The sequence below is a fragment of the Notolepis coatsorum genome (genome assembly GCF_963971535.1).
Source record: "Notolepis coatsorum genome assembly, chromosome: 4".
Classification (NCBI taxonomy): Eukaryota; Metazoa; Chordata; class Actinopteri; order Aulopiformes; family Paralepididae; genus Notolepis; species Notolepis coatsorum.
The window spans coordinates 183,761,383-183,776,492 of NC_140168.1; the positions used below are offsets into that span (position 1 = coordinate 183,761,383).

At 43.7% G+C, this 15,110-nt stretch overlaps 1 protein-coding gene across 1 annotated transcript in view; it reads left to right on the forward strand.

The window, feature by feature from the left end:
- Positions 1-632: 632 nt before the first annotated feature.
- Positions 633-15,110, forward strand: part of tbc1d19 (TBC1 domain family, member 19) — a gene marked incomplete at its 3' end in the record, with an annotated part of 94,080 nt that continues 79,602 nt past the window's right edge. Inside the window, 6 exon segments of the mRNA XM_084312183.1 lie at positions 633-759; positions 1,101-1,173; positions 1,366-1,411; positions 3,515-3,590; positions 4,072-4,146; positions 8,802-8,865. Coding sequence (XP_084168309.1) covers positions 664-759; positions 1,101-1,173; positions 1,366-1,411; positions 3,515-3,590; positions 4,072-4,146; positions 8,802-8,865 — 430 coding nt within the window. The 5' untranslated portion in view covers positions 633-663.

The window sequence follows — 15,110 nt, forward strand, 5'->3', positions numbered from 1 at the left end:
TACAACGGCGTGTAACCGTGTGTGTGCACGACTGCATCGCTGCTCCTCCCCACCGCATGTATATATTCTCTCCCCGCCGTATGTATATTTCTCTCCCACCCACCCACCCCCTCCTAATGTACAGTGAACAGTCCCCTCCCCATCATATGTATATACTCTGTCAGGATCTATGAGTAACAGTACTGTATATTTGAATACCGTATATGTCACAAATGTATCAGTACTAAATACCTATATGTCCCTATGCCATAAATGTCATGTATGTTGAGTATGTCATAAATGTCAATATGAAATGAAAATGGGGGACCCTGATGTAAACAAGACAAACGTCTTTCTCTGGTCTGCATCCCCTTAACAATTGTGTGTATTGAGCCGTACTGTATTGTACCATTCTGCAATCTGTTAAATAAAGTTTTCATTCATTCATTCATCATAGATTATATGAGATACATTTACAGTTACTCGTCTTGAGCCTAAATAAACTCTAGGTAGGTAGCCCTACTCTGAGCTAGGAACTATTGTCGTGTGTCCATGTTTCCTTTAAATGCCCACTCCCACCAGTTGCTAAGTAACCACTGCAGGGGCTGCTGTCGGATGCTGCTCGATGGCTGCAGAAAATCAAATCGACTGGTTGTAGTCTTACGAAACGAGCTTTGAAAAACGATGGACGAGGGAACGGAGCTATCACTGACAATCGCTCATATTGTCCAGCGACTGAAAGGATCACATTTACACTCTCAGATAGAGAGGCAGGCCAAAGTGAGTGAGGTTAGCTCTGCAGAGCCAGGCATAGGAGCAGGTCGGTCCGTCCACAAATGTCGTCCCGACAACAGCTGTCATTTTCGACAGATAGACCACTGCACTTCCGCGTTACATGGAGGGTTTGGAGGAAGGGGGGGGGTGGGCTACCGAATGAATGTTGATTAGAGCCTTGTCACGCCCCCCCCCCCGCTCTCTCCCATGTGCTCAAAATACCGGAAGTGTTGCGGTGGTCTATTGGCCTAAATTAGCCTTCTAACAGTTAACAGCAGATACTGTGTAAACGTACGAGGTTTGGTTGAATTACAACGAATAATAACTTGGCTTGTTGTGTTGTTTAGGAGTGTTTGCACCAACCCGAGATAAAATTGGAATCTCTCAAAGAAGATGTTCGCAATTTTCTTAAAACATCGGGTAAGGACGTTCAGTGTGTTTATGTGAAATGTAGCGAATCGGTTGTTAAGTTAAATGAAGTTATTATTCTTGTAGAATTAAACGAAACTAGTCCACCGTAGTTTGGATGATGATGATGATGATGATGATGATGCTGCTGCTGCTTCTGCTTTCTGATGATGCTGCTTCTAATGATTATGTATTTTATTACAGGTTGGGAAAGAAAGCTGCAAAATGCAGTTTATAGAGAAATGCATGTGTAAGTGATTTTTAACCTTTCATTCCTTGTGTGTATTGCATGTCATTGCCTCATAAAAGGGAATATTGCCACTCATTAACTCCACCTATCCGACACAAGGGTTTTGAACCAACAACCTTCCGGTCATCACCAGCCCACTTCTCTAAACTCCAGGCCACCACTGCTCCTAATTCAATATCAGTTGGTTGATGCTATTTCAACAGTTTTGTTATGTATTACACATGTTTGTCTCCATCAGATTAGGGGCCTGTGTCTCATAGTCTGTTCATATTATGAATTTATTGACATGTTTTCTCCTTTCTTTTGCGGTTGCTTGTCAAAAGTGATCTGATTCCTCTTATCTGTTATTGCTATAGTCAACACCGAAGTCGAGGTTCACAGAGGATATTACCTAGCAGGACGCCTGCCTGATCCAGAGATACGTGACAATATTTCTTTTTTTTTATCCACTTTTTCTCCCATTTTTCAATTTTTTCTCCCATCCCAATTTTCATATCGTCCAATTCAACCCTCCCCTGTCTTTGAACGTTGTTTCTTGCCTCCCACAAGCCGGCTACAATGTGGACTAAGTCATACATAGCACGAGTCCCCTCCGATACTCGAGGTAACAGCCGTTGCATCTTTTCACCTGCGCGGCTCGATCTTTCAGCGTTGGGGGTCTGGGCTTTGGAGGGGCCCCGCCCCCGTCGCTTCTTGATTCTACTGCGCAGGCGCACCAACCGACCTGTAGGAGTCGCTGTCCACAAGGCCCAATCCCCACCCTTCAGTTTCCCTCCCCGTAATACGGCCAATGTGTATTACTGTGGACGACCAGCTAAACTGAAAGCAATGTGGAGAGCGGGGCTCGAACAGGAGGCATCCTGTTCGAGCCTAGTCTCCAGCATTCGTTGCGAGCGCCTTGCCCACTGCGCCACGTAGCCGCCCAGATACGTGACAATATTTCAAAGGCTTTTGGTACCTGACCTTTGGTAATGGCTTCAAGCCATCTGAAGTAACCATGGCGTTTTCTATGACCATAAAAGTCAAGTTAGACCGCGCTCACAATAGTTGACACTGGGTGCTGCAATCCCGAAGATAAATGTAGAATAATAATAGAGCTTGTATGGAATGCGTGAGAATTTAAATTGCCTGTGTTTTATAGTTTTTTTTGCTAGTAGGGGTGTGAAATTGGTGTACAATCTTGCTCTAAGTGGTATTAAAAAGGTCTTAGATTGAACTTGTTGAAACCTGCAGATACCCTGGTGGTGTTATAACGGTGATTTATGGCTTCCCCCTCTTGGCTTGAGTTATCCCTGTGCTTCCTCATAGAGGTGGTATGTTTATATATACAGTAGGGATGAATGTCATGTAACACACAGACCTTGAGCCATTAAGTTTGTCTTGCGTACAGTGAGGGACGACGGACAGGAGACAGGTGGAGAATATAGTTTAGTGATGATGACTTGTCTATTAAGGTTGACTTGCAGTAAAAGAAAAACGATTTGTATTTGGTTTAGGACATTTCTATACATCCCTTTTCTGCCTCCTTCTGGTTTGATAACCCAGTTATAAAACAAAACCTGGCAGTTTTATGCAGTCTTTGTCTTCTGTGATGTGTCTTTATTCTCACCGTATATAATATATCTATCCACATCTGTCTGTACATACCTGCATATAATCCTTTTTACATGCAGTATATGTAGATACTATATCTATATCTGTACATATCCCTGACCTACTCTTACTAGTTACACTGCTGGCCAGTATGACCTACTACCATAGTGTCTTTATACGTGTGTCACATATTAATACTATTATGTACATACATCTGATTAGCACTACACTCAGTAGTACTAATATACATTTCTTTATCCAGTTTAATCACCTGTACATTGTATATTACTATTGCACTTTACTGTTACATTTGCACTCTGGTCGGATGCCAAACTTCCTTTCGTTGTACTGTACTTGTGCTGTATGATGATGACAATACATGATGACATACAGTCAGTGTGATGTGTAGTGGTCCTGGAAGATCACTGTCTGAGTAAATACGCAGTGTTTTTTTTACTGTATGGACTTTGTTGTCTCCCCTCCCCTCGTCTCCTCCCTCCACTCCTCTAGCCAGCCACGTCCTCATCACCCCGATGTCCCCCCTGAGCATCTCAAAGAGCCGCTGGCCTACATGCGCAACGCCCAGGTCAGTCTGTCTCTCCCTGCCTCAGTCAACCTCTCTCTCTCTGTCAAATCAAATCAAATCAAATTTATTTGTAAGGCCCGACAACACACGTTAATGTCCCCATGGGCCGGACACGTCTTCTTTATACAAGTCGAGAAGAAACATCACAATAAATGAAGAACAAAACAAAAACACCATGAAGTCCAAAATAAAATATAAAATGAAGAAATTAATTCAACACTCCCAGACATACCCCACGCGAAGGTAAGGAAAAACTCACTAAAAACCTAGCAATAGGAAAAAAGCACCACAGGCAATGTGGAGGGGAGAAATCTTAGAAGGGCCGTTCAAGGGGGGGATCTCCCTTCTTAGATGTCATTCTGCCTCCGTGCCTCATGTCCTCTCGGTCTGTTGACATTCAGAGATGTTGTCGTCCCTGTGTTAAGCTTTTTGTATAGACGGTATCTGAAGCTTTGTCTGTGTGTGTGTCTTCCCTTTCCAGGCCAGCTGGGAGAAGCGTATCCTCAAGAGCCTGAATAGCATGTGCACTGAGCTGGGGGTCCCGCTGGCTCGCAAGGTACCTAAATACGGCTTCAAGCCGTGCAGAGCACATTCACAATAGCACTTTCTGCACAAGTATTTAAAAAAATGTTTTAAATGTATTTATAGACTATGCATTTACATTAATCATTGTCACATGAAAACATGTTTGCACCAGATTTAGCAGAAGCTCATTTCCATCTGTAGTCTATACAAACAACATGAAATACAAACAGTGCAAGAGTTCAAAATATACATACACATAAAATGCCACACAACATGCACAGGACACACAGCATAAACAGTGCAAGATTTCAAAATACATACATGTAGAAATGCAACACAACATGTACATACACACAGCACAATGCCAAACATACTTTACTATTATTGACACTTAAAATACCGAAATAAAAAATACAAAGTAAAAATAACTGAGTCCCTTCTATATATATTAAATATACCTGTATATGTGTATTTTTTAAGTACCCACAACACAAATGTATGTATTAATGTACCTGTAAATAAAGTGCTCCCTGCAGCCTGCAGCACCCCATGACCACACGCTGATCTTTTTTAACATCGGGCTAACGGAGCTGTTAGCCCTAGACTAGCGGCCAACCCATATACCGGTATCAGGCTTATATTGGCTGCTTTTTAAAATATCGGTATCGACCGATAACGAATTTCCTATACCGGCCAGCCGACATTACCATCTTTCGCAGGCTCTAGCAGGCTCTATTTTAATGCTAATCTTAACACATTGAGTGCCACGCCCCTTTGACCATATATGGGCTAGAGTGCCAGCACTGAAGTCAATGGGAGGTCGGGGAAATTTGCAAAGGCTTAAACTATATCTTAAATTATGGCTATGGGTCTAAAACACTCCTCGCTTATCAATGACTTGCTTGCAGTCAACATGTACGAAACGGATTGTTTTTTCATTGGTACATTTCCGCTTTATACCGTTTTGAATACGAGTATAGTTTTGGAGAGTTCTGGTAATTCCAGAGAAATTCCGCGATAATAGCTCTTTAGTGGAATACACAAAACACGTTGTCATTTTCCGGCTGATTTATGAATAGTTTTCAAATAAACGCTAGATTATCGATAGTATATGTGTACTTATACACGCTAGAGAAGCGGGCTGAAAAATCTATTATCCATGACCTGGTCAGCGCTAACGTCATACACACACACACACACACAGACAGGCTGAGAAAAAAACATCTGATTAACCCAATACTGGTAAAATAGAGTCCTTACCTCACATCAGATGTTCTGCAAAAAGATTAATCCAATTCCTGATCGCCATTCCAAATACTGATTGCGTTTATTGATCCAACATTATAGCACCAAAACACATAATCGATGCTGCTCCGAGCCTCCCCAGTGAATGTGGTAACAGCTACTGCTTGCCAGAGAATGGAAAACCCCGGACCGGACTTTTTTTCTGATGCACATGCCCACCCAATCCAATCCAATGATGTGCATTACCATCCGGGAGACGATAGGCGGCGGTATTTGCCCTTTTCGAGCTCAGACCCATTCACAATGATAACGTCAGGCTGGATGGATGAAAAATGAATGGATATCGCTAATAAAAGAAATAACGATTTAAACGACGAGAAAACTCGCCATTGGCACTCAACGCATGGCGAGTTAGCACGACTAATCTCGTCGTTGGCACTCAATGTGTTAATGCTAGAGCGGAAAATTCTGGTATCGTATGGAACTATAGATCACAAGGAGTCCGTTGATACCTCAATGTTAGGTTACCTGCAAACGGGCTAAATAGGGCTCAAAATAAATTAATAAAACAATAAAGTAATAAACAAAAAAGCAAAACAGAAATGTTCGAAAAGGAGTAGGATGAAGTGTAAACTTATGTATTCCTACCCCCTTAACACTCTATTATCTTATGCAACTCATATTAGCTCATTTTCATACAACCCAAATTTACACACTATGAAAAGAAAATATTATGAAAAGAAAATATCAGTAATAATTAGGGCTGTCAAAATTAATGCTTTAACTCTGGTGATTAATTTAAATTATTTAAAGCGTTAAAAAAAATTAATCTAGATTAATCTATGGAGTGAAAAATGTTCAACCTTCTGAACTTTCAGCAGTATATTTGCTTGTTCTTTTTTTGCATTGACTCATGCACCTTTTTGAAAATCATCTGACATGAAGATGGAACACATTTTTTGTATCCACTTTTTCTCCTATCCCATTTGCCTGAATACTTTAGAATAAATGTTTGTTTCCGCGTCTCTGATTGGCCAGGTCATTTCTGGTCATGTGACATGTACGCCCAATCGTGGGACCGCAAGTTTCTACACTGGTTAAGCTTAGGCGCTCTTTCGAAGTTGGTTATGGTTAGAGTTTGTCTTACGATAGAACGCCTGCCCTGATTCCGACGGTTAAGCTTAGGCACTCTTTCGAAGTTGGTTAAGGTTGGAGTTTGTCTTAGAGCATGGCGATAGAACGGCAGGTAGTTTGCAGGCTGTTAGACCCGGAAATAGGCGCAGAACTTGCTGTCCCACGATTGGCGCACATGGCACATGACCTGGCCAATCAGAGCGCAAAACTCGAATGCGGAAACAAACATTTGTTGTCGAAAGTATTCACGCATCCCATTTACCCGCTGTGCCAATTCTCCCCTCCCCTGTCTTGAACGTTGCTCGCATATGCCCCCCACTGGCCGGTTGTAGGGAGGATAGAAGCCTTGCATCACGTGTCCCCTCCGATACACGAGGAGGCAGCCTGTCACATCTTTTCACCTGCCAGCGCGGACTCTCATTGGCGAGGTGTAACGTGTGGGAGGCTCACACTACCCCCGCCATTTCCTGTCTCTGCTGTGCAGGCGTCCCCAACCGACCTGTAGGAGTCGCTGTCCACAACGTCCAGATTACCACCCATCGACTTCCACCCGCTAACTCTGCCAATTGAGTTAGTATGACGACTGGCCCAAGCCGCAGGCAACGCCGACAGCCGGAGTCGAACCCGGTGTCTCTTGCGTTAGTGACGAGCGCAATGTCCGCTGCGCCACCCAGCCGCCCCTATGGAACACATTTTTGTTGTTAATATGATTTATATTACTGGTAGTTCATACAAGACATTATCGTCCTAAGCTAATCTGCACTTTAACATAGGCCTGGGTTGTTTTTATTTCTGTTAGTGCCGCGGATATAAGAAAGCGGTCTAGCTGAGTCAATGTTGATGGTTTTGTTGAACATTTGTATTTCACAGGAGAGAAAATGTATTCGGAGAAAGCTATTAAAATAGTCTTTGAATCTGGGGCAGCCAGGTAGCGCAGCGGACTAAGCGTATGTCTACCACCGCAGAGACAGTGGGATCGAATCCAGCTGCGGTACCTCCGGCTTGGTAGACCATCCATACTGACACAATTGGCAGTGTCAGCGGGTGGGAAAGCCGGTGGGGTGGGTCCTGGTCGTTGTAAACAGCGACTCCTACAGTTCGGTCAGGGCGCCGGCACAGCGAGGGAAGGATCTGGGGGAGGTAGTGTGACCTTCCACACGTTACACTCCCTCAGTGAGAGTCCGCGCTGCCAGGTGAAAAGAAGCGGTGGGCTGGCTACACATGTGTCGGAGGAAGCATGTGATAGTCTCCGCCTTCCCAGACCGACGGTAGGGGGTAGAGTGCGCAACGACCAGGAAGGGGATTGGGAATTGGCATAACGACTAACATTGGGATGGGAGAAAAACTGAAAAAGGAGGGAGAAAAAAGAGAATACAAAAGAAAAAGAAAAAAATAGTCTTTGAATCTAAATATACTTTCTTTGTGTTGATTTTACATTAATTCCATGATTTTACTCAAGTAAATATCTGTTACAAGCTTCGGTCTTAAATAGAAAAATGCGATTTTTTTATCAAGATTAATCTAGATTAATTACAGAAAATTGTGAGATTAATTGACAGCACTAGTAATAATACTAATGATAATCCCGCAGAGTACTGGCCCCTGGACAGGGACGCCAGGGCACAAGTGGTCAACACAACGTCTCCTAATCCATATACCTCTGAGATATAATCCTTTTATATGTTTTTTTTAAAGTAATTTATATTTGTGCTTTGTTTTAATTCCAGACTCAACCCATTCCACAGATTCACTCCACAAACTGAAATACACATACTCTTCATTGTTGAATGAACAGCCTGTTTCTTGAAGTTAGACTCTCCTCTTAAATTATAACCCCCCTCTCTATCACAGAATATGTTTTGGATGTTACCCGGGAGTGAATTGTTTCGTGCTCTAAACATGATTTGTGCAGTCTTAAATTCAGCCAGGTCCCTGAGTTTCATGGCATGTGATTTTAAAAACAGTGTGTTTGTGTGTTCCAGATATCCTACTTTATTGATAATCCTAATGATCTTTTTTGTAGTGTGCATAATGGTTTTAACCAAACCATCACATTTCTATCCAAAAATATATATTATATTGGCCATTGGCTGCCCCGGCCTCTATGTATCGGTATCGGCCATATAAATTCATGTCATGAAGTGGTGAACACCTTACCCTTTTAGTTGCATGTAGAGAGAGCATCATGGTCGTCAGCGATGTGTTTTGCATGTACTGTACCAGTAATGGATCGTTGGTCCCGTCTCGGCGGATCACGTGTTTAACCGCAGCTTGTTGACGTTCTACATGTCTGTCTTCTCCACACAGAGGTCTGCAGTGGAGCAGAAGGAGCTCACCGACAAATGGAACGAGATGGGCACCGACGAACCAGGTCTCTAGACACATCCCAGGGTCATCGCATTAGCAGAGCTCCTCGATGGGCGTTTGTCATCCATCACGCACTGGTTTTAACCCTTTCACTACCACACTACAGAAGGTTAACCTTTCACTACCCCACTAGGTAGTGAAAGGGTTAACCTTCTGTAGTGTGGTTGTGATGAAAGGGTTAATTACGATTAGCATAATCATTTCAAGTCAAATCAACTAGATGTAGTGCCTACGGCTGTGGCTGAGCTGTTGTTTTCGCCGTTCATTTGGGGTTTTATTTCGTTTATCTTTAGCCACTTCTGTTTACATCCTCCCTGATATTTTACCTCAGCCGCACCCCCAGCCGACCTAACGGCGTCCGCTCTTCCAGCCTGTCCCCGGGGGCACGCGCTGTAACCTAGCAGCCTTACCAGTGCTATCTGACCAGAGAGAGAGAAGGAGAAGGAGAGGGAGAGAGGCGTACGATAACACTCAGGAGAGCATGCCGTGCCTGGCTTGTAAACAACAGGAGGGTTGTGAATGTAAGAAGCTGTCCAGACTCCCTGGCCGGGTGGAGATAATGAGAGGGACTGTCCCCCGTCTGTCCAAACCGTTTGGCGCAGCGTCCTCTCTCTCTCTCCGGGGCCCGACGAGGGCACTTGACTTTACTGCCTACGACTTCGCAGCATTCAACACCAGCTGGAAGTCCAGCTGAAGGGGCCGGAAATCTACCCTAAAAACAGAATTCAAAACAGGGGGCTTAATGGAAGATCCTTCAATCGATTATCTGAAATGAAAGAAGAAGAAAATACTTCTCACTGTCTTCTACTGTCATGCACTCTTCCACTAAATAATCTTCCTTGCCTATATTACTACCTACTAGGGCTGGGCGATATGGCCAACAATGATATCACGATAACGATATGATAATGTTATCATATCACTCGATATCGATATTGTTAAGTATTAAAAAAAATAAAAAAATAATTAAATATATTATTTTTAATTGAATTTGTATGTTTATTTTGCAGCAATTTTTTGTCGTTGCTGCCATCTTTAGTGTTACAGACCCTCGCACTCCAGTTCTCAGGCTGCAGCTGGTTTGAAAGCTGGTTTGAAAGGCTGCTGGCTGTGGCTCCAGGGCAGTTGAATAGGTCTGGCTCTGCTAGTTTCTTTTCTATCTTTTGGTGCTTTTTTGGTGGACACATGCACATGTGCACCGTGACTCGCGACTGGAGACTAGACAGATGGTTTCAAACTGTATTTAAAATTAGAAAGCAAACAAAATGGATAAGAGAAAAATAAATCTCAATTTGGTCAGTATTGTCACTTGGACAAGCAAAGCCATTACTTTGAGTTGCAAGAAAGACAAGTCTGTCCACTGTCTCTGGTTTTAAAACGGCCCTGTTGCAGGTCACAAAAAAAAAACATGATTGATATATTTTCTTTTATCAGTCGATATCGATTATTAAAATATATCGCGATAATTATCGTTATCGTTTTATCGCCCAGCTTTAGTCCACAATAAATAAATGTCTAAAGGACACAAATATTATCAGTGAAGTTGCACATTGTGGGCAATGTTCTGTTACATTCATGCCCAAATTGGCAATGGCAATCAAAGTTACACACACATAGGATGATAAACCAGACAAGTAGTATACAGCTCATGGGTACAGATAGCAGCATATTCTCTAAATTGCGCGGCTGCCAATAATAGCTGACACTGAGCAATATCTTGCTAACTGTTTGGCTCTTCCCTTCGGAAGACCGGCCATCTGAAGGCCTCTAACACCAAACTTATGAACATGACCCAGGCTTCCAAATATGAAAACGAAAAGTGTACAGTTGTAGCCCAGTTGTGATATGGTATGCGCTAACAGTTGATACTTCAACATTTTGGTTGTTAAGGCTTCATCTAGACTGTGGTCAAACGTACAGCCAACTTCTAGAATGAGAACCTCTCTGTTATTCTCATCAACAACAACATCGGGGGTGTTTGCTGAAATATCAGAGAACAGACACTCAGAACACACACACACAGAGCGAGGTACTGTATCTTGTGATGTGACTAAGGTAGTTCACCTGTTGTCTGCTTCGTCGATCGGAGCACATCTGCCCCTGTAATCCTTCTCCTTTTGTCCCTGGTAAAGCCCTTCCTCAGCCTCCCATCTCCCTCACAGTCTTATTTGAGCAATTACCTGATTGAAATTGATTGGGTGGGTTGGGTAGGCAGGTTGCCTATATTCGAATACCAACCGTTTTGTGCGTTTTGCAAATCTGATTGGCCACTGACGTTTCTGGTCTTGTGACATGTTTGTGCACCAATCGTGTGACGGCAAGTTCTTTCGCCGGTTAAGCTTAGGCACTCTTTCGAAGTTGGTTACGGTTAGAGTTTGTCTTAGAGCATGGCGATAGAACGCCAGCCCTGATTCCAAACTCTAACCTTAACCAACTTCGAAAGAGTCGCCTAAGCGTAACCAGTGATAAACTAGGCGTTAGGTAGTTTGCTGCTGGTCGGGGCGGAAATGGGCGCGTCACGCGATTGGGCGCACATGTCACATGACCAGAAACGTCAGTGGCCATCAGATTCGCAAAACGCACAAAACTGTTGGTATTCGAATAGACGCAGGCAGGTTGGGGGGGGGATGTACATTGGAGGGGGTTGGGTTTGGACATTTAGTCAGGGGGCCAACACTGATATTGCAACTTAAGTAATCGCTTTTGGGTAGAAGCTGTCAACCTATCCAGTATTCATGTTTAACCCCTTGACATATGGCCTAGCTATGTTGACATCTTTGAAAATGATTTTTTTTGGTCATTTAATCATTCTATCATTGTAAGTGGTAAAATCGGAAATTTTTTCACAATGCTGCCAAATTAGTGACAATTTGCTCTGTAATTTCTAACAATTTTGTAATATTATCCCTTAATATATCTCATGTGAAAGTATGATCTTAACTATTGATTAAAAAAAATCAACCAATGGTAAAACAATATCATAGCCTACCACATGGGGTGCTGTGGGTTGATACAGCAAAAAAACAGCAGCAATGTCAGTGAAGCAGAAGAGTTATACACTTCAAACTAATGGGTGGTAGGAAGTGGAGAAATGGAAGCAGCTTCAGCATGCTATGAGGAACTTGTGCTGAAAGTTGGGGAGATTCAAGATCTCCTTGTACAGTTTGACAAGGCCAATGAAGACAAGCCAACCTTTACCTTCTGGAGACAGTACATGGACCTTGTGTCTATTCTCCTTGCGTTCACCCGGGCACTGAGATGTGGTGATTGGAACCTGTACATGTCAGCCTTCAAGAGCATGATGCCTTGGTTTGCTGCGTATGATCACACCCATTACACAAGATGGGGTGCTGTGTTCATAGCAGACATGGAACAGCAGGCACAGACAGCACCAGAGGTCTACCAGGGCTTCCTAGATGGTGATTTTGTAGCCAAGGAGACCAAACACAGCTTCAACAAGGTGCCTTGTTTTTTTGCCGCATCATTGTATCCATGGAGAGTGGCAGAGAGGTCAACATGGATGAGATTCTCCAAAAAGAACTGTGTGCAGTCCCGCTGTCACTTGCCACAACAGATTCAGTGCTCAGGCCTACAAACAAAGCTGACTTAGCCACCATACTACAAGCTGGTGCAAAGGAAACAGAGCTCAGTCCATCTGTTATGAGAACATGCACCATCATTGATGGAATAGCCTTAGTAAGAGCCATGGGAAAACCTCAAAATGCATCAACCTTTGGGGAATATGCAGATGTGTTCACACACAGAGTGGCATCTAATCTACATGGGAACGTCACCAGAGTGGATATAGTGTTTGATCTGTACCAAAAAAAACTCTATCAAGAGTTTAACAAGAACAAAACACAGCACTACTCAGCGAAAGGTTCGCACAATTGTGAGTAGAGATGTAAAGCTACCTGCTAACTGGAATAGCTTCATTGAAATGGATGAAAACAAAGCCAACCTTACCCGTTTCCTATCAACTGAACTTGAGGATCATGTGCAGCTTTATGATGAGGGAATTGTTACCAGTGGAGGGTTTGAGGATCCTGAAAAAGTCACGTCAGCAGCTGGGATTGATGTATTCCCCTACAAGCTACACATGAAGAAACGGATACACACATACTACTACATGCAGCTGATGCAACAACGAAAGGGTTTCAGAGGCTCATCATTCAGTGCCGAGACACAGATGTGTTGCTGCTACTACTTTTATTTGCAAACAAACTAAGCCAAGAAGTTTGGATGAAAGCAGGAACAGCTAACAAACCACGCTACATCAAAGTCCATCAAATCACACTACCAAATGAGATGCTCGATGGTCTGTTGGCATTTCATGCCATCACTGGATGTGATACTACGAGCTAGTTCACCAGAATTGGAAAAAGGACAGCATGGAAAGTGTTCCAGCAGTACCCGCATCTTCTCCACAACTTTGGTGAGGATGAAGTACCACTTCCCTATCCTTGGCAGAACAGTTCGTATGTAAGCTCTATGACCTTAAGTCCCTCGATACAAGAAGTTTGCTGCACTCTCTTTCGAAAACTTAAAGCCAATGTTGATACATTACTACCAACAGAAGATGCATTGTCAATGCACCTCAAGAGGGCCCACTACCAAACGAGGGTTTGGAAACAGTCACTAGTGACACATCCACAACTGCCCTCACCAATTGTGGTTGGCAGATGATGAATGGTATGCTGGTCCCCATGCTTCTTACCAAGGAACCTATACAATCCACATGCGTACAGCTGACAGTGTGTGGATGCAAGGAAAGTGGAAGTCAGTGCAGTACCAGGCAGTGTCTCTGTTGCAGAAGAGGACTGTATTGCAGTGGGGCGTGTGGATGTGCTCATGCAGCGTGGTGCATGAACCCCAATGTCATTCAAGAGACTAACGGTGAAGAAACCGATCTTGATCTGGATGTTGTGGTGCGGCCGCCAGAAAAAATCAGTGTGCGATGCTCAGCCCTCCCTCCACATCAGCACGTGCACTGAGGGTACAGGGGCGTACAGATCGCCGTCTGTAACCAGCAAACCTTGAGTCTGAAGAGCCTTCTAGGTCCTAACGGTATGTACCTGAGATTCTAGACTTACCAAGTTTATTACCTTGCTATGCATCCAGTTGTTGTGCCATTCTGACCTTGTGTCTCTTTTCTCCTCAAGTGTCTCCTGTGCCCCATTGGATTCCTGGGCCTGTCCTCATCCTCATAGACACCAGGATTCTAGTGCCCCATGCTGCCTTGACTACACCTTGTCTCACGCCATAGCCTACACGCACACTAACAACACTTCCAACATTCCCATTCTGCACACAATATGCACTACACACGCTTTGCACTCATACACATGGTCAGGGACACATTTCATATCCAGAATTCCAGTTGCACCATACACGTCCCAGAAATGTCCCTCCCTCTTCCAAATAAACACACCTGTTGGCTTGAACATGCCTAACCCCTGAGTTGCTCTGGTTCCTTCCGACCCTAACACTGGATACATTTGATTGTTTTAGTTTTTATTTATGTTTAATGTAATTTTTTTGTATACATACAATGGTTATATTATTACTGGGAAGATGATCCTCAGTAATCCACACAAATATTTAGTCTTTTCATGGTATCCAAGTGTATTGTCAAAATACAACATTAAAAAGTCAAAAAGCGGGGCGGCCTGGTGGCGCAGCGGTCTAAGCGCTCGTCACCAACGTGTGAGACACCGGTATCGAATCCGGCTGTCAGCGTTGCCTCCGGCTTGGTCCGGCCGTCATACTGACTCAATTGGCAGAGTCAGTGGGAGGGGAGTCGATGGGTGGTAATCTGGTCGTTGTAAACAGCGACTCCTACAGGTCGGTCAGGGCGCCTGCACAGCAAGGACAGGAGATGTCGAGGGTAGTGTGAGCCTCCCACACGTTACACCTCGCTAATGAGAGTCCGCGCTGGCAGGTGAAAAAAAGTGGCTGGCTGACTCTGCATGTATCGGAGGGGACATGTGATAGATTTTTCAACCCTCCCTACGACCGACCAGTGGGGGGCACATGCAAGCAACGATCAAGACAGGGGAGGGGGGAATTGGCACGACTAAATTGGGATGGGAGAAAAACTGAAAAAAGAAGGAGAAAAGGTGGATCAAGAAAAAAAAAGTCAAAAAGCATGAAAGGTCACTTCGAGAATCATATAGATTTCCGCTTGGACATAACCTGTGTAGTATTGCACTGTATCAAATTACTGTGCTCTAACTTGGCAAAAGTACC